We start from the raw sequence: 27,328 nt of genomic DNA on the forward strand, positions 1-27,328 counted from the left end.
CAAGAAAACAGCTTGAGGAGAAGTTAGTACCTGTCCCAAATCCCACAGCTAGGGAGTGTCTGAGGCTTAAAACTGGGTCTGTGTATGTTTTTTTTCCCTCGAGGGAGAAAAGAAAAGGGACATATGCTGTATATACAGAAGTTGCAAAGGAGGTAGTTTGAGGGAGCTCATATTAGATAACCCAGCTCTCACAAAACTAGGCCAAAGCAGATCCCAAAGTGGATGGAAGCCTAGTCTAGCGGTTACCTCCACCCTTGATCTCCCTGCCGGGCTGGGCAGATGCAGACTTCAGTACAGCCTTGCAGGAAGGCCAGTCTCTCTGTGAGAGGGACCCCATGGGCTAAGCATATAGAAAAGCAATGGGGGAATCTGCTCCCTCTGCCTCCATCACATACATAATGTGTCCCCTGTAGGCTGAGCTCCTGGTGGTGGGCACGGGATGTGTGCCAGGAGCTGTACTGAGCCCTTCTTCCCATCAGCTCTAGCCTTTACCACCAGCCTCCAATATGTGTGTGTGTGTGTGTGTGTGTGTGTGTGTGTGTGTATGTGTGTGTATATATGTATTGTATTTATCAGAAAAAAACTTGCACAATATGAAATTGTGTTGTTCAAGAGTTGAGTGTATATTCTCCTCTTTTTCTCTAATGTTTATTAATTTATTTTTGAGAGAGAGAAAGAGCGCAAGCAGGGGAGGGGTAGAGAGAGAGAGAGAGAGAGAGGGAGACAGAATCCAAAGCAGGCTCCAGGCTCTGAGTTGTCAGCCCAGAGCCCGACGTGGAGCTCGAACTCACAAACCATGAGATCATGACCTGAGCCAAGGTCGGACACTAATGGATTGAGCCACCCAGGTGCCTCATCATCCTCCTCTTTCTAGAGATTGGCAAACTGGGACTCTGGAAGGTGACGGGTTCACGGGCTTTCCATAGTAAGGAGCTGGAATTCAAACCCAGGCTGCCTGGCTCCAAAGCCTGTGCTGTGTGCATGCCCTGTGGGGAGTAAACAGAGGGAGACAGAGACAGGGTCTGACATAGATGTATAGATGCGGGAGGGCGGGATCTTCAGGGGCCTGGGCTTCTCCCCAGCTGCCTCTTGCGCTTCTGTTGCTCATCCTGCCCCTCCCCTACTCAGGATCCTCCAAGCAGGCCTGGAAGTGGAACGTCTCTCCCTCAGGAATTTCTTCCATCACTTCCATTCCAAGCGAGGCATGTGGAACCGCCGCCAGATGAAGATGCCATGATCCCGAAGGGTGGCCCACTGGACTGACTGCTTCCTGCTCCTTGACTTGTGCTCGCTCCCCAATGCCCCTACTCACTGTTGAGAAGGAGAGGGAAAGGGAGCGGAAGCCATGGCCGGGCCCCAAGAGGCCTCAGAGCTAACATCCTCACTCCCCCGAGAGCTGTCGCCTCACACAGACAGCTGCTGAGGCCCGTCTCTCTACCCTCGGGGCCTCTGAAGGGAGGACCTTGAGAGAGGGACCAGGAGGGGCCGTGCACTCAGTTGACAGAGATGGACCGGCTCCCGGGGAAGGCAGCACAGTTAAGGAAGGAAAGACCTGTTGGAGCAATGCCAACCTATCTGTGAGGTGCATTCCAGCATCCACCCATGCTCCTCCCAGGGAGTAGTGACCGTGCCCTGGAAACTCTTCTCTTGGACATACTTCATTGGGGTTTTAATTTTTCTAACAGAAAACCAAAACTAACTGTCCAGACCCAGCACTGACTGTGAGAGAGGGATGGAGTCGTGCATTTAGGGTACATTCCCCACTTGCATACCTCAGACCCACTCCTGTGTAGCGATGTGTCCCTTGGTCCTTGACCCGGCAGCTGATTTATAACCAGAGGAGTTCTCAGCTCTACCCCAGGCTCGTGCCTTCCAGAGACACGCACATCTCTCCCAGGTAGCCACTGAACAGCTGGCCACCAATTAGGGCATTAACCTTACCCCCCAGGCGGTGCTAACTTCAGACTGACAAGAACACAGAAGTGGCATCATCCTCGCGGTGCCCCAGCGGGGTTGGGAGACTGAGAACCAGTGGACAGCGGGTTTTTATTCCTCAGCATCTGGCATACAGGCCGTGCAGGACGGGCAAGGTGGGTGGAGAAGGCAGGAAGAGAAGCCCCTTTCCCGACCTGCCTGTAAGCATAAGACTTGGGGAGACCATGAAGCAGAGAGGAAAGAGGATGGGAATGTAAGCCGTGGACTCAGATGCGAAGAGGAGGTGGGCATCCAGCAGGACGGGAGGAAAAGGAAGTGGAAATCCTGAGTCCCCACAGCTCTGTTCCCCCACAGCCTTGCCCTCCTGCAGGGGGATCCCCAGCCCCGGCCTTGCTTGGAAGAAGAGGAAGGGGTGTGGGCAAGACAGAGGAACAGGGATCAGGGTAGTAAGGGGCAAGGGGTTGGGGGAGGTAAGGGCATCGCCCTGTGATCTCTTCCCCAGTTGGAGGGGAGTGGGGCCCAGAGGAACCGAAAAGTGAAGCGACCCTTTCTGGCACCTGATGATCACACACTTCTCTTGCACTAAAAATCCCCTGGGGCCTTTGGGGCTGGTTTTTTTTTTTTTTTTTTTTTTTTTTTGCCACCGCCGCCGCTGCTGCCTCTGCCGCTGCTGCTGAATTGACGAACGGTGTGTGGGTGTGTCGGACACTTGCTGTGGAACTTCAGCGTCTGCTTAGGGAGGGGAACGCAGAGCTCGCGGCTGCTGGGAGGAAGCACTCCTAGCTGGTGCAACAGGGCCCAGGATGCCAGTCAGCGGAGCCCCACAGAGCTGTGCTGTGATAGAATCCAAGTCACAGCATTTGGAGTTGCAGGGTCTACCCGGTGGGCCTTGCATTCACCAAGGGCACATGCTTGGCATCTAGGAGATTGGGGCCCGTTGAGAACCTTCTGGAGGTTGAAGAGAATTCCCTGCCCCTCTCTAAGAAATCAGGAAGGACAAAGAGTTTCCAATTAATAGGCTGTGGCTGTTGGATGCCATAGCTGCCCCCTGGGCTATGGCTTTTCTCAGAGCCTGCTCAGGCTTACTGCCTTTGGGAAAGGACTTCAGGGAGTCAGTGAGAGCTATGGTTGGCTGGCTGGGGTGCCAGCTTTCTCTCTGGGGCCAGGGTCACCCTTGGGCATGGCACTGGAAGGCCTGAGCCAACCCAAAGAGCTCTCCAACTTCCATTCTTTTGATGACGGGAGCGAGCCTAGCCTCCTAGGCCCTGCTCGCACACCTCTCTGACCCTGGCCAGTGCCTTGTGTTTGACTTTGTTACCTCCACACCATCTGCCTTAAGGGGGAGGGCCTGGTAGGCCCCTGTTCTGTAGGGAAATGTGTCGGGTGGGGGGAGGGAGTGGGATGGGGGGAAGGAAATTGTTAAATACAGCATCTTCTTAGAAAACAAAGTGGCTCGTGTGTTTTTCCCCTTGCCCATCAAGATGGGAGAGGGGTGGGCTAAGAGGCCCGGGGTTCACGTCTCTGTCCCTTAGTAGTCAGACCTCTGATGGATGTGCCAAGGACCCTCCACACCACCCTCCATCCTTTACCATTAGTTGGGTGCCTGCTGTGTGGGGAACTGCATGGTTTACTCTGGAAGGGGCCAGCACTCTTCCTGCCTGCAGAGTTCACGGTCTGATAGCAGACTGGGCATTTTCTGCTCAGCAGATTTGTGGAGATTGTGGTTTCAGTGGGGAAACGCTGATGGACACCCTGGGTGAAGAAGGCTAGACATAGGGCCAGAATGGTTTGGTCAGCAGCAGAGAGAAGCCAAGATGTGACTTATTTTAAAGTAGCAGACAATCTAAAAATCATTCTGTTTGAGCTACGGATGCCCTGTTGACATTTTATGGGTGCAAATTTACCTTTCTAGTTCTGTTTTGCATAGGCAAAGATCAAAATGAGTTTGTATGCCTTAAGTACATGCCTAAGAGAAAGTGCTAATTTGAAAGCTATGATAGGTTTATAACAAGTTCTCAAAAAGGATTGCGCATACATGGATCAATCCAGAATTGACTAATCTGCCACTGATGTAGCAGATGGTAATTAGCCCAAGGCAGGCGGGGCCAGGAAATTTGACTCAGCAGAACCCAGAGAAGAGGGAGTGATTTAAAAGATTTTTCTCCCTCCGAACTTAGGTTTGCTCCTTCAAGCTCTTTCCAGATGCTGGAGAGGGCATCCAGAGACCAGCCCAATGCATAAAGACTGACTCATAGTGGATTTGCAGAAAAATTTATAGATATAAATCATTCCATTTTACAGAAAGGGAAAACTGAGGCCTGGAGCAGAGGGGAAGGAATGAGGTGGAGTAAGAACCAGAGTCCTGAAGCTAGGCGGGCTTGACCTTAGATAGACATGTCTTAGATTCTGGAGATGCTACTAGAAAGACTGGCAGTACCCCAGTCTGAGTTCAGGACTCCAGACCAAGATGGGATTCACTTAGACCAGTAAAATAGTACATCTTATTTCAGATGCTGTGGGTAGGGATCCAGGGCATCTACACAGCCCTTTTTGAAGCTCTCCCAGAGGCTGTGGAAAGTGCCCATCAGCCTAACAGATCAGGGAGGAAAGGCAGAAGCAGTTCCAGACCCAGGACCTGTAGGGGAAGCAGAGAAGAGGCAGTGAGGAGGGCAGGCCAGACCAATGGCCCTCAGACTTTAATGCACACACAATTCCCCTGGCAGCCTTTTGAAAATGCAGATGCCCATTCAGTAGATCTGGAGTGGGGCCGGACAGTCTACATTTCCTGCAAGCTTCGGTGTTTTTGCTGCTGGTCCAGGGACTACAGTTTGAGTAGCAAGGACTGCTGGGCAGCGCCAAGGAGGAATCCCTACTGCATCTTCCCTCTTGCCAGAGGGGCAGAGCCAAGCACTAACCACACTGGCTATAGAAAAACCCATCCCAGGCTATAGAAAAGCTCAAGCTTAATTGCCGAGGAAGAGTCACCTGTTAACAGCACGTGGGGACTTTCTGGGCCCAGATCCAAGCTCTTCTCTAAGATCCCCTCCTTGCCTCAGATCTCTTTCCCCTTTTGCTTGCAAAGATGTCACTTTACCCCAAACGCCCAGAGCTGAGAAAAGGGTCATTTGGCAACCTCCATCCTCCCTCACCTGGGTCCCGGGCTGTGTTCAGAGGGGATTCCTTGAGGTCCTGGCGGCCAGGAAGCCTGTCTTCTGTGCCCCGAAGGCTGTAATGAAGACGTTGATGATGACAGTGATGAAGACCAGAGTGGTGGCGGCGTTGTTGAGCTGGTTGAGCTGCCATTGCTTTTCTACTTCATTGAGGTTCAGCCGCGCTGTGGACAAGGGTGGGGGGAGTGGGAAGGGAGGGTCAGGGTGGGGCCACAGCCCCAAACTTCCCTCACCGCATCCACTAGAGGTCAGAGAAAGTCTGGCACCTCAGAGACCTGCGTGGCAGAAAGCAAGGGAGGTGGTAGTCATTGCATTAAGCTGCCTTCTCCCTCACTGCCCAGTGCATGGGGCATCCACACGGTACTTAATGGAATAGGAATTTGGGAAATTATCCTGGGTCATAAGAGTGGGGATGGGTGCTCACACAAAAGGCAGTAGGGACCTCTGCTACAAGTAAGTGAAGGTATTGTGGAGTGACCCCTATGTGTGATACCAGGAGGTAGGATAGGGAGCCTGCTCTCACTGTGGAGGAGTTGTTACTTGGGCGGTTGTCAAGCGGAGGACTACCACCAGGTTAGTGTAAGGCTGAGAAACTGGCGTGTGCAAATGCGGGGTGGCGCCGGGAAGCTGGTGGGGCTTTTCTTTCCACTAGGGGGCGCCAAGGCCGAGTCCAGGCCTGGGCTCCTCACCGATGACCACAAGCAGGATGCCAATGACCACGAGCAGGAGCAGAGAGATGCTGATGAGGGTGACGAGGGTGGTGTAGTAGTGGGCGGACGGCCCCTGCTCCAGCACCGCTTTCAGCCGCGTGGCGTTGGACACGAAGAGGGCCACGTCCAGCATGCTCTCGGCCACGCTCTTCTTGGTGGCGTAGTGGTTCAGGTTGATGGGCTGGCTGCCCCTGGGGTTGGGGTTCCCAGGCTGTAAGGGAGAAAGCACAGGCTTACCTTGAAGGCTCCCGAAAGGGAAGCAGTTGAGAGACTGGAAAGAGGTTTTAAAGCTCTCCTGTAACCTGGTGGTAAACCGAGAGCAAGCAGCACCCTTCTCAGTTTTATGGCCTGAAAGAATAAAGAGTTGGACTAGAAAGCCCTTACGGACCTTTGAACTTGGAAATGATGGAATGTTGTCATTTATGTTTCCCCAGGGTCACGTCCCTCACACGGCAGGGGGAGGGGAGGGCCTCAGCCCCTTGTGAGATGCACCAACCTCATTTCATTCTCTGTGTTGCCTGGGCCCAGCCTGGCCTTGGGCCGCTCTCTTTTCCTCTGAAAGAAAAGCATCTCAGAACACAACAGGAGGAGCTCTGAGACTTGGGGGGAATAGGAAGGGCACCTCATCTCCCAGAATGATGTGGCCCTGAGGCGGGGTGCACAGCTTAGCAAATGGGTCAGGAGCTGTATTTGGATCCCACTCAACAGAGTGGCCAAGAGCCCTGAGGCCACAGCCATGCACATCAGAATGCATGTCTGTATGCACACAGTGATGCATGCTAGTGTTTTGGGTTTTTTGGCTAGGATTTATTGACATAATTTACATTTGATTTGATTTTGAAATATAAAACAAAGCTCTTATTCTCAGGAAGTCACTAACTCCGAAAGATGGAGTGACAACATAGGGCTTAGGGAGCAGGCCTCTGGTTTGGGCCCAGAAATTCAGACTGGATGCTGCAGGCAGAGTCCGCAATCACTCAGGACAACTTGGGTGTGTTTTAGGGAGATAAATTTAGGAGCGGTGTTTGGAATGCATGGGCCCAGGCGGGTCCAGAAGCAGGGAGATCCACTGAAAGACTATGGTATGATTTAGGATCAGGGTGACAAGGAACTGTAGGAGAGTAAGTGAGAAAGGAGAGGAGGGCAGAACTTTGAAAGATGTGACAGCCTGGAAGGAGGGTGGACCTAACCCTGCAGATGACCACAGAGGTTTTCTATTGAGTGGGTGGGTGGGCGGATGGAAGGATGGATGGGGCAGGTCTCAGAGGGCTCTGGATGCTCCTTCTGGATGTTGGGCTTATCCAGAGCCAGCTGGCCTGGTTGGTTGGGGCTAGGGATGCCAAGGCCAGTGCCCCACAAAGGCCTCAAAGCTACAGCCCATGGTTCTAGCCCATTTGATAAAGGTTTGTCCTGGGTACAACGGACACTTATTAAATGACAGAGTCTATGGAGCAGCCCCCAGGCCTCTCCACGGTTGGAAGGGCTCTGACTAGGGAACAACTGTGAGCAGGGCTTCCCTGCCCATGGAGTTTCCTGTTGGTCATCCCCACTCCTCCTGTCCTTGTCCCTCCCTCCAGTTTCCCCCATAGCTTGACACTTTCTACTCCCTCCAAACCCAGCTCTCAGTTCAAGATCTGATAAACCCTGAAATTACTGTGAAAGCATCTAAGGAGACCCCTCTCTTAAAATTTGTATATTAACAGTGGACAAAACCTTAAACCCAAAGCTCTAGTGTTGTGTTCAGAGCATTGCCCAAATACTGTGTGAGGGGCTGGGGGACAGAAGGGGCTGTTTGCTTGGGGACACAAAGATCTTCCCAAGCTTTAACAAAAAATATTGCTATCTATAAGTTTTAATAGAGCCAGCTGGCTTCTGTTGTTCAATGGCTCTAAGAAAGTCATTGTTGGGGCACCTGGGTGGCTCAGCTGGTTAAGTGTCCGACTTTGTCTCGGCCATAATCTCGAAGTTCGTGGGTTTGAGCCCCTACACTGGGCTCTGTAATGACAGCTCAGAGCCTGGAGCCTGCTTCAGATTCTGTGTCTCCTTCTCTCTCTGCCCTTCCCCTGCTCACGCTCTGTCTCTGTCTCTCTTTTTCTTTCTCAAAAATAAACATTAAAAAATATATATTTACAAAAAAAGGAAGAAAAAAGCCATTGTTTCACAGAGGGTACAGTCCTATCTTTCCCTCTTTGATTTAGGGCCTGCTTCTATTTTGGTTTGTGCTGATTCAGGGCTACTTTCTAGCTAAGGATGTTTTTTCAGTGTTTGGTTTGGTGGCTGTGGGAATGTCTGCAGAGTGCCCCCTCTGAGCCCCAGAAGGCTCCAGATCTCCAGAATGTCCACATGGTGGCACACAAGGTCCAAAGAAATGACTGGGGCAGCCTGGCTGCACGGGCGCCAGGATGGTGTTTCTCCCCCGAGGGATCCATGGGCAGGACAGGATAGGACTGGCCTGAAACCTGGACCCCTCAGAGGCCCAGCACAGGGAGCCGGGTTCACAAGCCAACCTAAAACCCACCAAACACGTGTCAAGTGAGAGCCAAGAAAGAAACAATGCTGGCAGGGCCCAGGGTGGGGTGGGGAGAAAATAGAGGGAGGGGCCCTGGGAGAGGGGCCTCCAGCCCAGCCTGCAGCCTGGGGGATGGTGTTAGAAGGGAGATGGTTTGAGACTCTGCAAGAAGTTGCTTTGAAAGGGGTCCCCTCACGGAAGCATCTTTAAAAAGCAGGGCAAAGGTTTCCTTAATCCTTCTTGGACAGTTTAGGTGCAGAGGCAGAGGGACGGATGAAACGACCTGAGAGCCCTCCCTTACAGCTTGAAGATTCAATCGGATGGACCCCTAAATCCCGCAGGATGCCACCCTTTTTACCCACAGCCCAGAGACTAGGAGCAACCCAAGGAAGGGCCAGGATTAAAGAGGAGGGTGGGGGTGGGGTGGAGCGGCCCACGCTCAGGCGCTAGGAGCTGGCCCTTTAAGGCCAGGCCCAGGCTGGCTGGGAACAAAGGCCCGGGAATGTGGGCTGGGCTGGCGTGCAGAGCCACCCAGCATGAGTCATTTATATTTCTTGGGACTTGGGAATCACTGGATCTGGTCGGCTTCCTCCGCTGGCCTTGGCGCTAGCCCCCTCCCAGGGCTGCCCCTGCCCCTCTGCTGCAGCCTGCAAGGCCAGTCTGCCAGAGCCTCCCCTCTCCTCAAACCCACATGCTCTCACTCCAGCTCCTGGCCCCTTTCATCTGGCTCCTCAGAGCAGGGGTTGCAGGGTTAGGACTCTCAGCCTTTGGGCCCACCTCTGTCTCTGGGCTTGGCACTTTAGGCCTCAGTTTCCAAATCTATGAAAGAGAAGGAAAATCCCATCTCTGGAGGGGTGGAGGCTATGGAGAGACAGAATGAGACTTTGTTTCTCCCCAGAGAAAGAGAACTACTCCAAGCTCTTCCCCTGTTTCCCCTCAGTCAGATCTTTCGGTGACGCTGTCTCCCAGTGGCATCTGTCTTATTCCATCCTACCCCCCTCAACCCCTCCACTTTTACTTGAAGAAAGCAGGAAGCCGAACCAGAGATTCCAGAATCCCTATTTAAAATGCATATACCCTGAGCGCCTGGGTGGCTCAGTTTGTTAAAATGCATATACCCATGGGAAAGGTAACCCGTCAAAATCATGCCAGCCAATGGCCCCTGAAACCCAGAAGGGGAATTTGACTGTTATGAAGTTGGAGCAGGGGGGCATCAGGGCAGATGGGAATACATCCAGAGTCCCATTATGGGGTGTCATGGGGGTTCTGGACAACAAGAGGGGCATGATTGTGTTGGCTGGGGTGGGGTGATGCAGTGGGGTTGGAGATCCATTCCTTGTTTCCCCAGCTTGCCCCACTCCTGGGCCTGCCCTAGTACAATAATTTCCTCTCTCTTCCTTGTCCTTTCCCCTTGTTCCAACTCAGACTTCCCTGTCACCCTGTTTGTCTTGCCAGGTCCCAGCTCCCCAGGCTCTGTGGATTCCATCCCTGGAAGTCATGGATTGCTCCATTGTTCTGCCAGGCAATTATGTATCCCTTCATCCTTGTTGGCGTATATTTTTGTTTCTTTACAAAACTTGAGTTGGATAGGAAAGGAATGCCTCTTTTAACAGAAAAGTAAACACATTTTTACGTTGCTAATTGATATTATGGTCAGTGGGGACCACAAGGCTCCAAGAGATCATTCTGTCCTTTCATGGAAACCAGATTTCAAAGGGGTAAGTAACTGTCCTACCACAAAGCCATGGAATCTGCCACTCAGAATGTTTAGGACCTGGAGCCTGAGGCAGGGAGTACCCTGTGGAGAGGGAGCAGGCTGAGGGGTAGGGGTTTGTGGCAGCCAGGACAGGATCACAGAAGGCACCCTGGACCTGGGTTCAAATCCTGGGTCTGCTACAAACTCTAGAGGTATGAGCAAGCCTGTAGCCACCACTGGGCTGCTTTTCTTATCTGTGAGATGAGGAGGGTTAGAAAAAATGATTTCTTGGGTCCCTCTGAACACAGAGTGATACAGGTGTGGGGAAGCCCCTGTGTCTAAATAGAGAGTCTCAGGAGTTGAGGACATTCGTCTGAGAGAAGCAGAGGTCAGGCAGCTGTGGAGCAAGGCCCAGAAGCAGATCCAGTGAGCCACTTTGCCCAAGACAGTTCAAGGGCATTGGTGACCCTGCAGTGAGTCATTACTGTCAGCCCTGAGAAAAGCCATATGGCAGTCTCCCCGTGTATAAACTCAGGCTCAAGGTTACAGACAAAATAGGCCCGTGCCTTGTTGGCCTTTCTGTTGGTCTCAAAATGACTATCCAGAAAATCCAGGCCTCTCCCAAAAAGAAAATGGGGATGAGCCAGGCTGTTGGGAGACTCCTTTAGGAAAAAAGGTGGATCCCAGCTCAGGAAGAATGATTTGCTCAAACATATGGATTTGGGTGACCTACTATGCCAATTTGCTCTTAATTAGGTGCCTGAGATCCCCAATCCCGTCAGAATTAAGTTTGAACGGATGCCTGGATCTGACTTACTGTGCACAAACTCAGTACCCTGGGAATCATAGGTCCCACTTACAGAGTTCATACTTTGTGCCTGGCCCAGGGTTAAACATGGGACCTGAGTCATCTCAGTGAGTCTTCACAAGAACCCTGTGAAATTGGTAAGGGCATGATCATTGTAGTTGGAAAAGTGGAGGCTCAGAGAACCTAAGTAACTTGTACAAGCTCACACAGCACAGGTTTTTATCCCAATTTTCTTTCTCTGTTTTATTAAAAAAAATTTTTTAACATTTATTTATTATTGGGAGACAGAACATGAGCATGAGCATGGGAGGGGCAGAGCGAGGAGGAGACACAGAATCTGAAGCAGGATCCAGGCTCTGAGCTGTTAGCACAGAGCCCGATGCGGCGTGAGATCACGCCGTGAGATCATGACCTGAGCCGAAGTCAGACACTTAACCTACTGAGCCACCCAGGCACCCCATCCCAATTTTCTATATGCTTGAGCCTACAAGGTTAATCCCTACTCTACCACCTCCCAGAAATTGAAGGCATACTCCCTGCCTCCAAGGAGTTTAGGATGGAAAGATAAACGCATGTGGACTAAGATTAAAGAAGACAATTAGTCCCCAAGGATACATATGCACAACTGCTAAGAGGAGGTAAAACACCTGTAGCAGTGAAACTTGCCTCAAGCTTTCCTGAATCTACAGTGTCCCTGAGCCCCTGCACCAGGTGGCAGAAAGGGCACTAGTCCTAAAATCAAAAGGCTTGGGTTCCAACTGGCAAGAGGTGACCCAGGAGGCTGTGAAGATAAGGTTGACAGAGACTTTTATCCATACCTTTTGAATTTTGAACCATTTGAATGTTTGAACTATCTAAATAATAATAATACTAAATTTAAAACAAAAGCAAACACTCACTATAACAAGGCCAATGGCTAAAACAAAGTAGAATATATAACTTCATCATACCCAGGCCTTAGCTTCTCCATCTGTGGAATGGGAGGAGTACCTGCCCTGGTTAGCACAAAGCTGCTGTTAAACAGATCGATGAGATAAAGCAGGTGAATGGGCTTTGAAAACTATAAAGTATTCAAACAGGTATGAGAGAAGCATCTCTCCCACTCAGGATTAGACTTGGCACCTGTGGGCCTAGGGCATGTTTTAAATAATATGCTGTGACTCAGGGCCTGTCCCAGCCCAGATTTCAAAGGCACCATTAGTCTTTCCAGCAAACCCTGTGATCATCGAAATACTTCTCTGTCCATTTCAACAACACCTGTTCTCACCCCTGCGAGTCTCACCTTCCAGCTGCACCAGGCCCATCTGCCAGGAAGAGACATTCTTGGGGCACCTGGGTGGCTCTGTCAGCTCAGAGCCTGGGGCCTGCTTAGGATTCTGTGTCTCCCTCTCTGCCCCTCCTCCACTTGTGCGCACGCTCTCTTGCTCTCTCTCTCAAAAATAAATAAACATTAAAAAAAAAAAAAAAGAAAGGAAGGGAAATTCTCAGACAAGCCCCCCTACACCGGGCCTGGGGTCTCTGCCAGGCCTCGGTGCTACAGGTGCTCAGCTGGCCTGCATGTACCCCTCTCTCTAGCCTGGTGCACTGCTCCTCCTTTCACCCCTGGGAGAGGGCAGAGAGCTAACCCTTACTTATTACCGCTCGGCCTGTGCCAGGCACAGTGATGCTCAGCAGCCCTGGGCCACACCAGATTACTCACTGTTCCCTGAACACACCCCACCCTTCTCGGCCTGCTCCTGCTCAGCTCCAGGACTTAAGGCCTTTCTTTCCCATGCCCTCCCCACCCTCCCAAGCCTTTCATCCCTTCTAGAACCTGTCCCTAGGCACGCTCTGCCCAGGCTCTGTGCAAAGGCTGCTGTGCTCCATACTGGCCTCAGGCTTTGCTTAGACCTCTCTAGACGGCCCCTCTGGCTGCCCGTTTTAAGGCAAGGATTGCATCTTCAGTATACCTGGGTCCCCTCGGTACCTGGGTCCCCTGGGTGCCTAGCTTGGTGACTTGCCCATGTTACATGCGCAATAAGTGATGATAACATTGAATTTTTATTTGAGTTTTTTTCCAAAAAGGCAAAACAAAGCATCTTTGAGGGTGGGATTCATACACAATGACTTCTGGGTGAGGGGAGTAGTGTTTGGACAGTGAATCTGCCTTTAAAATAAAAGTCCCTGGGGACACCTGGGTGGCTCAGTCGGTTAAGGGTCCGACCCTTGATCTTGGCTCAGGTCATAATCTTGTGGTTTGTGAGATCGAGCCCTGTGTTGGGCTGATAGCACAGAGCCTGCTTGGGATTCTCTCTCCCTATCTCTCTGCGCACTGCCCCCCCTCTCCTGGCTCAAAATAAATAAACTTTAAAAAAAAAAAAAAAGCCCCTTATCCAAGGATAGCCCTTTCCCCACTGGTATCCCGCCTCAGGGAGTGAATGACTCAGATTGGAAACTGCCACTGATATTCAGGCCAAAAGCTGCAACGGCCCAGACCCCTGAGGCCGGGTCTGGGGCTAGCGCTCTGACTGCCTGCTTCCCGGTGCCAAGAGCAGTGGATCTCTTAAAAATCAACAGTCTCTAAACCACCTCGGGTGGGGTGTATTTTGCGTGCTATTCCGGTAATAGTAATACCCAACTGACCCAGAAATCTTCTCCAAGCCTTGGGCGCAGTCTTGCTGAGAAGCTCCAGCCCTTGGCCCAGGCTGCAGACCCGGGCTTTAGAGCTGGAACACTGGACACGTGGGGAGAAACCTCCCCCTGGGAAGGTCTGCAATGTCACTGTTCTCCACCAGGGGGCCGCTCCGGGAAACAGCAAGGCAAGCCCGCCTTAGCTCCACCTGCCAGGGGTCAGGAACCCAAGTGCTTTTGATCCCATTGTGAGGCAGGAGGTGACAGCGTTGCTTTCTAACAAAAGGGGGCTATATAAAAAAGGAAGAGAGTGTGCAGGGAGGGACAGGAAGATATAGGGGTTGCAATAGGAACCCCATGGGACCTGTTTGCTTTTTCTTAGGAAGCATTTTCCACCTCCCCTGCAAGAGGTCACCTTGTCAATGGCTTTCAGGAAACACTGTCATCTCAGGTCTAAAGTTAATCATGGATTGGCTACATAGAAATTTCCAAAGAATTTTTCTGCTGTCTCCCAATACCCTAAGCAAGAGTACTTTCTAAATGAGCACTTTGCTCTGAGGCTCCCAGACCCATCTGGCATTTGCTCCAGGCCCCACTTTGACCTTGGGGTTCTCAGCAGCATTCCCCAGGCTCATCCCACCCATCTCCACTCATTGTGATCCTCCTCGTCTTGCAAAGGCCAACAGATTTGGCTAAAATTGGAACAATAACACTTAATGGTAATACTGTATGCCAGACACAACCCCCACGAAGTGGCTACCGACATTCATTTTACAAGTGAAGTCATTGAGGCTCAAAGAGACCATCTGCCCAAAGCCACCTGATACCATGGGATGGTCTCAATGTCAGAATCCTAAACTATATTCTTCCTTCTATACTGGTGGTTCTTAAAAGGTGGTCCCTGAGGAAGCTGTAGCAGCAATAAAACTTGTTAGAAATGCAAGTTGTCAGAGTCCACCCCGCACCTACTGAATCAGAAACTCAGGGTAGAAACTAGCGATCTTTGTTTTCAAGTGATTCTCATGCGAGCTCAAGTGTGAGGCCCATTGGTCTACACCATGCTGCCGAATGGCAACGGCTAGTGTTTACTGTCTTCTAGGCTCAGGGCCCGACATTTTCATGTTGATTTTGTCGCTGAATTCTTTTAACAACACTTGTTTTATAGATGAGAACATTGGGATTCAGGACAATTCAGTAATTTTGCCCAGGACCACCCAGCTGTTAAATATCAGAGCTGGGATTTGAACCCAGGCAGGCTCTGGAGCCTGTGCCCTTGACCACTACACCACACAGTCCCTAGAAGCATAGGGCATTGCAACCCTCTCAAAAGTGGACACTAGTCTAAAGTATGTATAAGTAGCACAGTTAAATCTTTCCTCTGAATATGAATAAATCAAAATCTGTATTTCACACCAGCAGCCAGCATACTCCACCAGTTCCTTCCCGCCCAGTGTCCAGTGGTGCCTCGCGCTACTGATCACGTGCCTGTTTACAGGGCTCTGATACATTTACCCTTAGATTCTCTTTATGGCTTGACTCAGGAACCTTTACTGAGCCTTTCTTGGTCTTGTAGAACCTTCGATTTTGTGGTGGAAACTAAATCCAGATAGGAGGCCTGCACACAGGTAGGTGAAAATGACTTTTAGAACAATTAATCATAAGGTAAAATATCAACATTCCACATGACGGTGCATATGAGTTTTGTATGTCCCCACTAGATCGCACGCTTCCAAAAGGCGGGGATGGTTTCCTTGGGATTTCAGGCAATTAGACTAAGAAGCAGTGAGAGCTGTGCCCACAGTGTCTGGCGACAGTCCAGGTGAAAAGACCTCATGAAGCAGATCATATCTGACAGTGAGGTGGGAAAAGGGAAGCTGGTGCATTTCCCACCCCACCCAGGCCTATGGAGGGAGCCTGCCAAGATTCCTACTTGATTCAGTTCAACAAACATGTTTTCAGCCCCTACCCTGTGCTAGGCATCTAGGATACAACAGAGATCCCTGCCTTCCCCATAGCCCTGTTCTCCTAATCCCCTGAAATGACAAGGCTTAGCAGAGAATACAGTGTATCAAGGGGGAAGCCAGGAGATAAAAAGACTTTTTCAATCCCACCCCAGCAGATAAACGTCATGGGAACAAGGACTTTATCTGTCTTGTTCACTGCTGTGTCCCAGAGCCTGGCGCCTAGCCTGGCATGCTGAATGAACTAATGATGCATTTGTCACCCTGTATTCATTTGGGTGGGGCTTAAGAGGCAGAACCATGGTGAGCTGTGCTCCACAGGTCTCTTATATAGAGCTCCTTACATGGGCATGTGACTTCTGACCCCCTCAGTCCTCCCTATAGATTTAGTGTGCACATGTGTGTGTGTGTGTGTGTGTGTGTGTGTGTGTATTTTCCCTGTGGTCGCAGTGTCTGGGTCCTGGCATACATGAAACAGGCTGCAGGTGAGGAAGCAATGCTGTTATGCTCACTGCAGCTCCAGAGGCATGTAGAATGGAGATAGAGAGGAGTTCCCGGAGCAGAGTCTCAGGGACCACAGCCAGGGTGGAAACTGCCATCAAGGGTCTGCCAGCCCTGAGTCCTTGCCCCAGTGGCTTCAGCCAATCCAAAGAGGTCTCAGCCTTCTGCCAGCCAGCCTGCCAGGATAGCTGCAAGCCGAGCCCTAAGAGTCCCTCTCTGCCCAGCAGTCCCCGCCTGGCTTCTCACACCTGCTCTCTCTTCCTTCTTCAGGATTCAAATGTGGAAGTAAGGTGCACAATCACACATTCTCCCAGGCCAGCTCCTGCACTCTGAGCAACAGATCTGATGCCATGGGCCAGGGTCTAGGGAGATGAAGGTTGAGCGAATGGTTGGCATTGTGCTGGGATCTGAACTGAGCCTGGCTGCCATTTCTTCTCTCAGGCAGGTCGTGCAACCTCACTGCTTCTCAGCTTCCTCCTTTGTAAAAGGAGAGGGTACCACCCCTCCCCCTCACAGTGGGGAACTAGTGTATGGTCCAGGCCACATACATGAAAGGGATGACCATCTGCCAAACTCTGCCAAACCGTTGGCAAAAATGTCCAGTGGGTGCAGGCCAGTTCTCACCCAGCCCCCAGGTTTTCTCTAGAACTAGATCCACCGTGGGTGCTGAACATGTGAAACAGCCCAAACTCTAAATTCTTCCACATGTACAGCTTCTCTTTTAGTAGCTGCATTTATTCAGAACTCGCCCTGTTCTGGGCACTCTTCTAAGTGTTTTCATGAATTTTCTCACTTCTTATAGATACCTTCCAAGAGAAGCACAGGTTCAGAGGGGTTAAGTAACACATGTGAGGTCACACAGCTAGAGATGGGTGAGTCAAAATTTGAACCCAGCTTTGTCTGAGGCCAGAGCTCAAACTCTTAACAACTGTGTTGTTCTGTAAGCCTCTGTTTAGCTTTTGAAGGCCAGATCTCTGAGGACATCTTTCTTCTAGTGCCTGACACAGTATCTGACCAGTAGTGTGTGCTCAGGAAAGAAAGGAGAGAGGGAGGAGGGAGGGAGGGACTGAAGGAGGAAAGAAGGCAGGAAGGCCAGGTAGTCCTGCCCTGAGCCTGGCTGGAAGGACCCTTTCTACAGCCTGGGACAATGCCCCAGGGCAGCGAGGCAGTTGCTGGGTCACTGCTGTGTCCTCACTCCCTTTCTAAAAATATAAAAAACGCAGCCCTTCAAGGCTACTCAACAGATATCTAGTTGCTCTCTGGGGTCAGTCGTATACAGCTCAGTCCCACCACCTGGCACCTGCTCCCTCTGGGCCCCCCTGCCTGACAGCCGACCCCTGGCATCCCTGTGACTGTTTACTGCAAGGGAAAGTCCAATTTTGCAGAGGTAGGAGCTCTGGAGCAGCAGCCAGGCCCAACCTGGCCTGGCCTCACCCATGTTGGACTACGGGGCACCCAGGAGAATTTTGGGGTCTTTTCCCCTAAGCCCAATCCGAGCAAACAATTCCTACTGCCATCAAATAGAAGCAACCAATCTCTCTGGCCCCTGAGGAGTTTAAGCAGCAGCCTGGTTCCAGATATAGACACTGGCCTAAGAGGACACCTGGAGTCAAGCTTCAGCACTACCCACTGTGACCTGGGATCTCTGTTAGCCACCTATTAAAAATGGGAATCACATGATTATGAAACAGTGCTGGAATTATCCTATTTTTTTTAAATTTATTTATTTTTGAGACAGAGAGAGACAGAGCATGAACGGGGAGGGGCAGAGAGAGAGGGAGACACAGAATCGGAAGCAGGCTCCAGGCTTTGAGCCATCAGCCCAGAGCCCGACAAACTCACAGACCACGAGATCGTGACCTGAGCTGAAGTCGGAGGCCCAACCGACTGAGCCACCCAGGCACCCCTGGAATTATCTTATTTTAAAAAATATATGTTTATACGTGTAGATACATCTGAGCGGCTATGGACTAAAATATTAACGGTATCATCTCTAGGTACTAGAATCTGAGGTATTCTTTTCCTTTTTGCTCTATCTGTATTTTCTTATTTTTCCTCAATGAACATAACACAGTAAAAGGAAAAATGTTAAAACAAATACATAATTGGTATTTAAGTATTTTTCCTGACTTACAGGACAGTTTGAGAATAATGTGTGTAAAAGTGGCTTGCAAACTTTGAGGTGCTTTGCAAGTGTCAGGGGTTCTTAATATAATTGCACCTGAGGGCATTTGAAACTGCGAGGATGGTGGGTAAGGAGTAATTCCTTTCCACCTTCACGCCAGGAAACCCTGTAACTGAGCAGTACCATGCTGGACCTCGTTGGTTCTATGGTTGTACCCTCACTGAGTAGGAAAAGGAGACTGTGATCGTCCATGTGACTCCTTAGCTGGGGCAAGGGAAGGCCCATATGGTGCAACTGCCTAGCCTGCTCCCTGAATGAGTCAGCAGCATTGATTGAACACCCACTGTGTGCACTGTCCTGTACTCTGAACGGAGAAGATAGTTCTATTTGCTTTCCAGTCAGTCAACAAACATTTATTGAGCATCTATCTATCTTGGGCAAGTCAAAGCACAGAGGGCATAGTGTGGAGATGAATCCTTCAGACAGGGAATTTGTGATGAATTATAGAAAGGGATGGGTGCCATGTGATAAAGTGGGAAAATAGGAGAGCATCCATTGTGGAGGTCAGAGGAGACTTCATGGCTTCCGTGTCATCTCATCTGGACCTTGAAGGACAAGAAGAATCCTTCAGAATGTTCTTTCTCTGGTAATCACAGAGCCTGTCTTAGGAACCAGTACTCTAAGGGGACAGACTGCTAGAACACATGATAAAAGGTTTCCAAACAGGTATAATGTAACCTCCAGTAATTTGCAGGGCCCACCCGGTACAGAATGGACATGTGGAGTCCCCAGTTCAAAATTATTGAGAATTTCAAGATGGCGATAGCAGAGCATTAAGTCAAGTGGAGACCCTCCATGGTGCTGGGTCCTCTGAGCAGGTCCTGTGAAGCCAGACCAATCTCCTAGTAAGCATAGGAGAAAAGGATGAGAGATTTCTTGTTGCCATGAGGACCACAGGCCTTGGGAAACCCAGTGACTTCTTCACTATTTGCATCTTAGGTCAAGGTTGGCTTCTAGAAAGTGAGAGAACCTAGCCTGATCTGGTTCTGTACTTACCTCTTCCCTTTGGTGGCCTCTTAAATAATGGTGCCAAAAAGGCCAAGGACTGTTGGCTCCTTTCCCAAGGGCCAGGACTGGGGAGCAGCAAAGAACACAAATTCAGATGCCTTCAGTGGTAGAAGTGGTGGGAAAGGCTTCTCACTGGGAAGTGGCAGCCCCACCTAAAGGCATTCACCTTCAAACCATGTACATGTCTGTCTGCCAACAGGACATCAGTTCAGCCCTATGGCCAGCCCTCTCATTTTACAAATGGGGAAACCGAGGACCGGAGCAGGCCAGGGATCTGTCCAAGGCCACACAACGAGACAGTGCTGAAAGCAGAACGCAGGTTTCCAAAACTCCCACCAAGTGCTCTTTGCCTAACAGGTGCCTTTCAGTGCCCTCTGCACAGGACTGTAAGATTGCAGGGTGCTGCCCTCTGCAGTGGTCTTCAGACTTCCAGGACCCTGCTGTCTTGAGAGAACCACTACCACCCAGGGGAAGACACAGTTTCCAGTGGTTTCCAAATGGGCTCTAGTGGTGTGCAGAGGAGCTGAGGTCTGGCTGGAAGATGCTCACCTGCCCCATCTCTAAGCCATTAACTCTTACCCATGGGCAGATGGGAGAATTGCCAGAGATGGAGAGGGGCCTATACTCATGCCTGGGGAAAACAAGGCGAAAGGGACACAGTAGGTACCCAGGGGGCAAATTCTAATCCTGCTACAAACAACCTGTCAGGGGAGGAGGCTCAGACCTGCCTGTGGAGTATTTTTGCCAGGGTTAAAGGGCATTAGAGTAGAGTCTTGATCTGGGTCAACACAAAGACTAGGAGAGGCAGGAATCAAGACTCAGGAAACCAGGGCAGGCTGTGAACATGGAGGTTGGGATCCAGCTGGAAGCTGTCCCCTCTGCAGGCGCAAGAGCCCCAGGGAACACAGACAGGCTGAACCCACAGTGAAACCCCTAAGGCAGGAACAACTCTCATTATTAATTAGCAGCACAAAGTACCCTGAGGGTATCAAATATGTACATTGTACAGGACAGAATGTTTACACATGTGTGATCTTATAGAATTTCCATAGCTGCCTAAGGGTATAAGCTGAGGCTGTACATTAAGGACAAGGAAAATGAGCCCCAGAGGAGTAAAGCCACTTTCTTAAGGCTATCTGATTAGGAAAGTTCTAGAACTGGGACAGGAAATCTTAGTCTGATGCTCTGTGATCCAGTCTCTGGCTACTCTCCATCTCACCACCTCTTTCCAATGCTAGAGGATGTCCTCCCTGCCTCTGTGCCTTTGTACAGAGGTAGCAAGAGGATCTGATGCATTGGAGATGGGTACATATTCGTAGCAGTGACTGAATGTCTTGTCCCCACTGTTTGGAATGTTCTCGGTTCCCCTCCTTGCTATCCACCCAGTAACATCCATCGGGGATGTTATTTCTACCAGGAGGCCTTTAATGACACCTTCCATCTGATGACTAGTCTGTTCTCTCATTGGACTGTGAACTCCTCCAGGGTAGGGACCTCGGCATGAAGCTGGCACTTCTGACAAGTGGAAGTTATTTAGTTTATGAAGGGGGCAGGGTATGACCTGCCAGGCCCACTCTTTAGACATAAAGCTGCAAGCTAACACAGTCTGTTCCCCAAACCAAGACCACCATAAAGGCAACCTGACCTACTCATTGTACACACTCTATTTTATTGATTTTTAAAAGTTTATTTATTTATTTTGAAATAGGGAGAGTGAGAGAGAGAGCAGGGTAGAGGAAAAAAGAGAGAAGGAGAAAGAATGCCAAACAGGCTTCACACTGTCAGCACAGAGCCTGATGCGGGGCTCGAAGTCACGAGTTGTGACATCATGACCTGAGCTGAAACCAAAAGTCAGACGTTTAACCAACTGAGCCACCCGGGTGCCCCTGCACACACTCTAAATGCAGTAGGTTTCCCCTTTAAAATAATTCCTGAGGGGCACCTGGGTGGCTCAGTCGGTTAAGCATCCTACTTCAGCTCAGGTCACGATCTCGTGGTCCATGAGTTCGAGCCCCGCATCAGGCTCTGTGCTGACAGCTCGGAGCCTGGAGCCTGCTTCCAATTCTGTGTGTCCCTCTCTCTCTGCCCCTCCCCCGTTCATGCTCTGTCTCTGTCTCAAAAATAAATAAACGTTAAAAAAAAAAATTAAAATAATTCCTGAGGAGTGACGTCACCAAGATGGCGATATAGGTTGTTCCTGATTTCACTCCCCCTCACAAGAAAAACAGCTAACAACTATTCAAGAACAAGACACCACTGAGAGAATTCTAGAACATGGGGTAAGACAGAAGCACCCTGCTATACCACAGAGACCAAGACAGACTGCATTAGTAGGATGGATGTTAGCTGACCCTATTGTGGTAATCGTCTCACAACATACGTAAATCAAACCGTCATGCTGCACGCCTTAAACTTACACAGTGGTGTATGTCTCAATAAAAGTGGTTTATTTCTCAATAAAACTGGGTGGGGGGGGGAGAAGAAAAAACAGGGGCTTAGACACACAGAGGGAGGATGACCATGCAAAGACAGAAGCAGAGACTGAACTTATGCCATCACAGACCAAAAATGCCAAAGATTGCTGGTGTCCACTAGACGGTAGAAGACATAAGGAAGGATTCTTCTCTAGAGATTTTGGGCAGGAGCAGGCCCTACTGACACCTTGATTTTGGACTTTTAGCCTCCAGAACTGTAAGAGAATAAATTTCTCTTATTTTAAGCAAACTTAAATTAAATTAAGTAATCTTCCTGGAAGAAAAAAAATTCTGGTATGCGAACAGCCAAATTATGGGGGAGAGGGGGTGGGGGATTCATATTAACATGGATTCCCACAGACCCCTTTCCATAGCACCCTTGGTGAATATTTTTCTAGTCTTAGATGGAAGAACGCCTTTCTAAGCATGACAGGAAATCCAGAAGCCATAGATGATCAATAAATTTGACTGTATAAAATTAAAACTATTTGAATGCATAATAATAATAATAATAATAATTAATAGCATATACCCCATAGTGCTTATTTCATACAAGGACTACACTGAGTACTTGATATGCCTCCACTCATTTCATTCCCATTACACTCTCCTGAGCTAAGCACTGTTCTGATTCCTCAGTTTACACATGGGGAGCCAGAAGCTAAGTAATGAAACTATGGTCATTCAGGTGGTGAATTGGAGACAAAGCCAGAGTCTGCCTTCAAACCCTGTGCTCTCACCACACCATAAATGTCAGAAGAGGAAGACAAATGAGAAAAAAGATTGCAACACATAGGACAAAGGACTGATTTCTCTGATATACATAGAGGTCTTTGAAGTGAACCCAATAGAAAAATAGAGAATAAGAACAAACAAGACACTGAAGAAGCAAGGCTGTAGAGTGCGTGTGCGTCCCCTATTACACTGGCGCCAAAAATTTGATTGACTGATAATATCCAATGTCGGTGACAATGGGGATAAACAAGCATTTTGATACACTTGGTAGGAATGTAAATGTAAGTTACTACCAAATGTACCAAAATCACTGCAATCTTTTCTGAAGGACAATTTGGCAATTATTTATTAAGAGTTAAAATATCGTCATCCATTTACCTAATAAGTGCACTTCTGAGGATTTCTCTCACAGAAAATGTTCTCCAGAGTACATTTCATCCACACAATGAAATACTATGTATGTCTTGAAAAGGAATGAGTTAGATCTTTATGCATAGATATGGCAAGACTTAGTGGAGGAAAAAGTCATTATGAGTATGATTATGATCCTATATTGATAAAAATTAAAAAAATTCAGAGGTCTATTTTAGATTACTACACATTTGTATAAGCATAGGAAAAAATATATGGAAGGAATTTATATGATAAGGACTTTTCCTTTCTAAGTTATCTATTTTCCCAGTTTGAATTAAAAAAAATAAAACTTTTTTAAAGTAGTCTCTACACCCAACGTGAGGCTCAAACTCACAAGCCCAAGATCAAGGGTCAGATGCTCTACCGACTGAGCCAGCCAGGCAACCCCCTCAATTTGGATTTTTGGCAAGCAAAATGTCATTTTTTTATAATAAAAAAACATAATTAAAGATAAAATTAAATATAGATAATATATTTAGATACATAGGGGCACCTGACTGGCTCAGTTGGTAGAGTGCACAACTCAGGGTTGTGAGTTTGAGCACCACGTTGGGTGTAGAGATTACTTAAAAATAAAATTTCACAAAAATATTTAGATATAAAAAGATAAAATTAATTAAAGGAGGCATTCTCTGTTTTTGGTGGAGTAGCAACCCCTGTGCATTCATAGTGTGGAATATCTTGCCCTCAGTAGAGCTGCCCCAATAGGATTCAGTCTGAGGACAAGTTTCCAGGACCCCGACTCCTGTGTAAAGTGAGGGCACCATTGGCAATCTGCTACACGGATCTATTTGCCCATTACAAAAGTCTACCGGGGCCACTGCAACAGGGCATTTGGAAGCCTGTCAGGGGCCACAGTCCTCTCTGACTGATGCTCACTGCTGAGCCTAACCCGGGACAATACCTCTTCCAAGCAGGTGGCGAATAGTGCATTAGGATCAAGGTTACAGGGAAGCGGTGAGAAAAAAAGGTCATCGTGAGTGATGCCTCTTTTCAACATAGTGTGATGGGCTCCAGTCATTAGGGTCCTTCACCTTCCCGGGTTTTTGTGACCCAACAGTGAAGGTGGTTTCAGGTTCTGCAGGCTGGTGGAACCCCAGTTCTCAGCAAGGCTCCAGCGGCACTGTGCCCAGCTCTCAACCCCAGCAGCGGCAGCGTGACCCCTCACCTCCTACCTGCTGACAGCACTGTCCTGGGGCAAAAATAGTCCTGTCACACTCACAGTGCCCAGCCCCGCACGCGTCAGCAGTCTGGGGCTGCTGACTCTGGGGAGGCAAGAACCTTTCTTGCTGTCAGTCATCACTGCTGAGGAAGACCCCCCTCCACACTTGGTCAGAAGGCTGGGGGCAATTCTGATTGCAGAAGGCTCTGGAAAGGCAGCGTTATCGGAGCTCCATAGAGCTGGTCTTAAACCAGAGACCTCTTGGCTGAGCCTGGAGTCCTTGGAGGGATGGTGTCTGCTGTGGACAGACGTCACCAAGGGAGCAGCTGGGCGTCACCAGGCTGGCTTCTTTCCCCAGTCCCTCGGGCGTCTTATCTTATCATCGAGCAGCAGGGCTGGGGGCGCTGCCGGGCTTTGTGAGAGCCGCCTCTGGAGGCCAAGGCTATTTCTCCCGAGGTATTTCTCTGGGATGAGAGGGCAGGGTCTGGGCCTCATGATAACAGAAGAGCCTTCCAAAAGACTGAAATGGCCGGCGGCAGGTGTAGTATGTGAAATAACTTGTCAATTTAGAGCAAAGAGACCCTCTTTCTTGTCAAGTCTTCCCCTTGCCCCTCCTGCTCTGCCATCGCTCCGACTGTTGCTTAAATCTAAAGGCCAGGCCATAGTCAAACATGTGTCTTGTCTACATTCTTGGTGAACTTTCCATTCATCTGCAACGGATACAAATGTGGACTTTGAAATCAGAGAGGGGTCAAATCTGGTTTTCGTACATGCTAGCTGGGGGACCTCGGACAAACTAAGTTCTCTGAGCCTTGGTTTCCTCAAGCACAGAATAGATAGTCCTTACCTCACTGTGTCACTGGGAAGATGAAAAGAGGTCATACATATGAAATAACGCAGTGCCTGTAAATAACACAAGGGGATACTATCACCCCTGGAGGTATTCAGAGGTGAGTTTTTAATGTTTCCCCCTTCCACATTTCTAGAAACCCTATCTTGTTACTTTGTTCATCTTTCAACTTTACTTTGATAGTCTCTGTTCCTTTTTCATTCTTTTGATCTTTTAAGCACATCAAGAATTCTAAGTCTTTGGAATTCAGAGTATATTTTACTCTTACTGTACATCTCAATTCATGTATTAAATTTTCAAAGGTTAAAGAGAAATGTAGTCTCCCCAATGCAATAAAGTCGTGCTTGAAGGAGAACTATCTTACCTGCTTTAGTATTTAAAATTTTTTTAAGTTTATTTATTTATTTTTAGAGAGAGAGTATGGGAGGGGCAGAGAAAGACAGAGAGAGAGAATCCCAAGCAGGCTCTGCACCATCAGCACAGATCCTGATGTGGGGCTTGAAACACGAACTGTGAGATCATGACCTGAGCCGAAACCAAGTCAGACACTTAACCAACTGAGCTACCCAGGCGCTCCTACCTGCTTTAGTATTTAAACTTAAATTCATTAAAATCACGTAAAATTAGGGGCGCCTGGGTGGCTTAGTCGGTTGAGCGTCCGATTTTGGCTCAGGTTATAATCTCACACTATGTGAGTTCGAGTCCTGTGTCGTGTTCTGTGCTGACAGCTCAGAGCCTGGAGCTGGCTCCAGATTCTGTGTTGTCTTCTCTCTCTGCCCCTCCCCTGCTAGCGCTCTGTCTCTTTCTCAAAAATACAATAAAAACATTAAAAAAATTAAAAAATAAAAAAAATTATGTAAAATTGAAACAATCCACTGTCCATCAACTGGTAAATGGATAAATACAATGTGGTGTATCCTTTCAATGAAATACCACTCAAAAATAAAAAGGAGTGAAGTATTGACACACTACAGCATGAATGAACCTCAAAAACGTTATGTTAAGTGAAAGAAACCAGATACAAAAGACTGTAGGTTGTGTGATTCTATTTATATGAAATGTTCAGAATAGGCAAATCTATTAAGACAGAAAGATTGCCTGACATGGGTGGGAATGGAAATTGATTGCAATTGGGCATGAGGAAATTCTTGAGGGTGATGAAAATGTTAAATAAAATTTTAAAATTCAGTTCCTCAGTTACATTAGCCACATTCTGAGTTGCTTAACAGTCACATGTGGCTAGTGGTTACCATATTAGATAAGGCAGTTCTAAATATTATAATTCATAAGCCTAATGATTACATACTGAGCTCTGTACCTTATGAAACTCTTATCTTTATTTTTTAATCAAAGTGCAATAAAACTGAATTTTTAAAAATTTTATTGTGTTTTTTTTTTTTTTTTACTTTTGAGAGAGAGAGAGAGAGAGAGAGAGGAGAGAGGAAGACACAGAATCCAAAGCAGGCTCCAAGCTCTGACCTGTCAGCACAGAGGCCAGTGCAGGGCTCAAACACATGGACTGTGAGATCATGACCTGAGCCAAAGTCAGATGCTTAACTGATTGAGCCAGCAAGGCACCCCTAAAACTGAATATTAAAGCTTAAATGTCTAAAAACTTGAATGTTTAAAAATATACTTTCAATACACTTTTTTTTAAAAAAGTTTATTTTGAGAAAAAGAGAGAGAAGGCATGTGGGGGGGGGGCAGGGAGAAGAAAAGAGAGAATCCTAAGTAGGCTATGCACCACCAGCACAGAGCCTGACACAAGGCTCAATCCCATGAACCATGAGATCATGACTTAGGCTGAAATCAAGAGTCAGACACCCTACTGAGTCATCCAGGTACCCCCCCCCCCCAAATACATTTTTATATTCCAAAGAATAAATTAAAAATTCAAGTAGGGGTGCCTGGATGGCTCAAGCCCCACTTCAGGCTCTGTGCTGACAGCTCAGAGCCTGGAACCTGCTTCAAATTCTGTCTCCTCTCTCTGCCCCTCCCCTGCTTTTGTTCTGTCTCTTTCTGTCTCTCAAAAATAAATAAATGTAAAAAAAATTTTTTTTAATTCAAGTATACAATAATCAAGATTGCATAGTACTTGCATAAGGATAGACATATATATCAATAGAAAAGAGTTGAGAATCCAGAAATAAATGCTCATATGTATGATCAATAGATTTTTTTTTTAATTTTTTCAACGTTTTTTATTTAGTTTTTGGGACAGAGAGAGACAGAGCATGAACGGGGGAGGGGCAGAGAGAGAGGGAGACACAGAATCGGAAACAGGCTCCAGGCTCTGAGCCATCAGCCCAGAGCCCGACGCGGGGCTCGAACTCACGGACCGCGAGATCGTGACCTGGCTGAAGTCGGATGCTTAACCGACTGCGCCACCCAGGCGCCCCTGATCAATAGATTTTTAACAAGGATGCCAAGATAATTCAATGAGGAGAGAATAATCTTTTCAGCAAATAACACAGGGACAGCTGGATATTTATATGTAAAAGGATGAAGTTGGACCCTGATTTTACACCATATACAAAAATTAACTCAAAATGGGAAACAAAGGGGATCCTGGCTGGCTCAGTAGGTAGAGTGTGCAACAC

The 27,328-nt window shown here is 48.6% G+C and overlaps 2 protein-coding genes across 5 annotated transcripts in view; one reads left to right on the forward strand and one right to left on the reverse strand.

Annotated features, from left to right (window-relative positions):
- B4GALNT3 (beta-1,4-N-acetyl-galactosaminyltransferase 3) overlaps positions 1-27,328 on the forward strand; it is a 141,022-nt gene that overhangs the window by 99,139 nt on the left and 14,555 nt on the right. The window contains exon 20 of one of the 2 annotated variants that reach the window (XM_058744101.1): positions 1,129-2,555. The exons of the other annotated variant lie outside the window; for it this stretch is intronic. Within the exon in view, the coding sequence (XP_058600084.1) occupies positions 1,129-1,237 (109 nt within the window). The 3' untranslated portion in view covers positions 1,238-2,555. Of the gene's footprint in view, positions 1-1,128; positions 2,556-27,328 lie in introns of those variants that run through there. 2 annotated transcript variants of the gene reach the window in all.
- The window catches only part of NINJ2 (ninjurin 2), an 80,436-nt gene continuing 57,368 nt past the window's right edge, over positions 4,261-27,328 (reverse strand). For 2 of the 3 annotated variants that reach the window (XM_058744102.1, XM_058744103.1), the window contains exons 2-4: positions 5,795-6,026; positions 5,085-5,269; positions 4,261-4,570 (exon numbers count right to left, since the gene is read on the reverse strand). In XM_058744102.1, coding sequence (XP_058600085.1) covers positions 5,103-5,269; positions 5,795-6,026 — 399 coding nt within the window. In that variant the 3' untranslated portion in view covers positions 4,261-4,570; positions 5,085-5,102. Of the gene's footprint in view, positions 4,571-5,084; positions 5,270-5,794; positions 6,027-13,450; positions 13,569-27,328 lie in introns of those variants that run through there. The other variant, XM_058744104.1, reaches the window with a different exon arrangement.

Source organism: Neofelis nebulosa, chromosome 8, assembly GCF_028018385.1.
Source record: "Neofelis nebulosa isolate mNeoNeb1 chromosome 8, mNeoNeb1.pri, whole genome shotgun sequence".
Taxonomy (NCBI): Eukaryota; Metazoa; Chordata; class Mammalia; order Carnivora; family Felidae; genus Neofelis; species Neofelis nebulosa.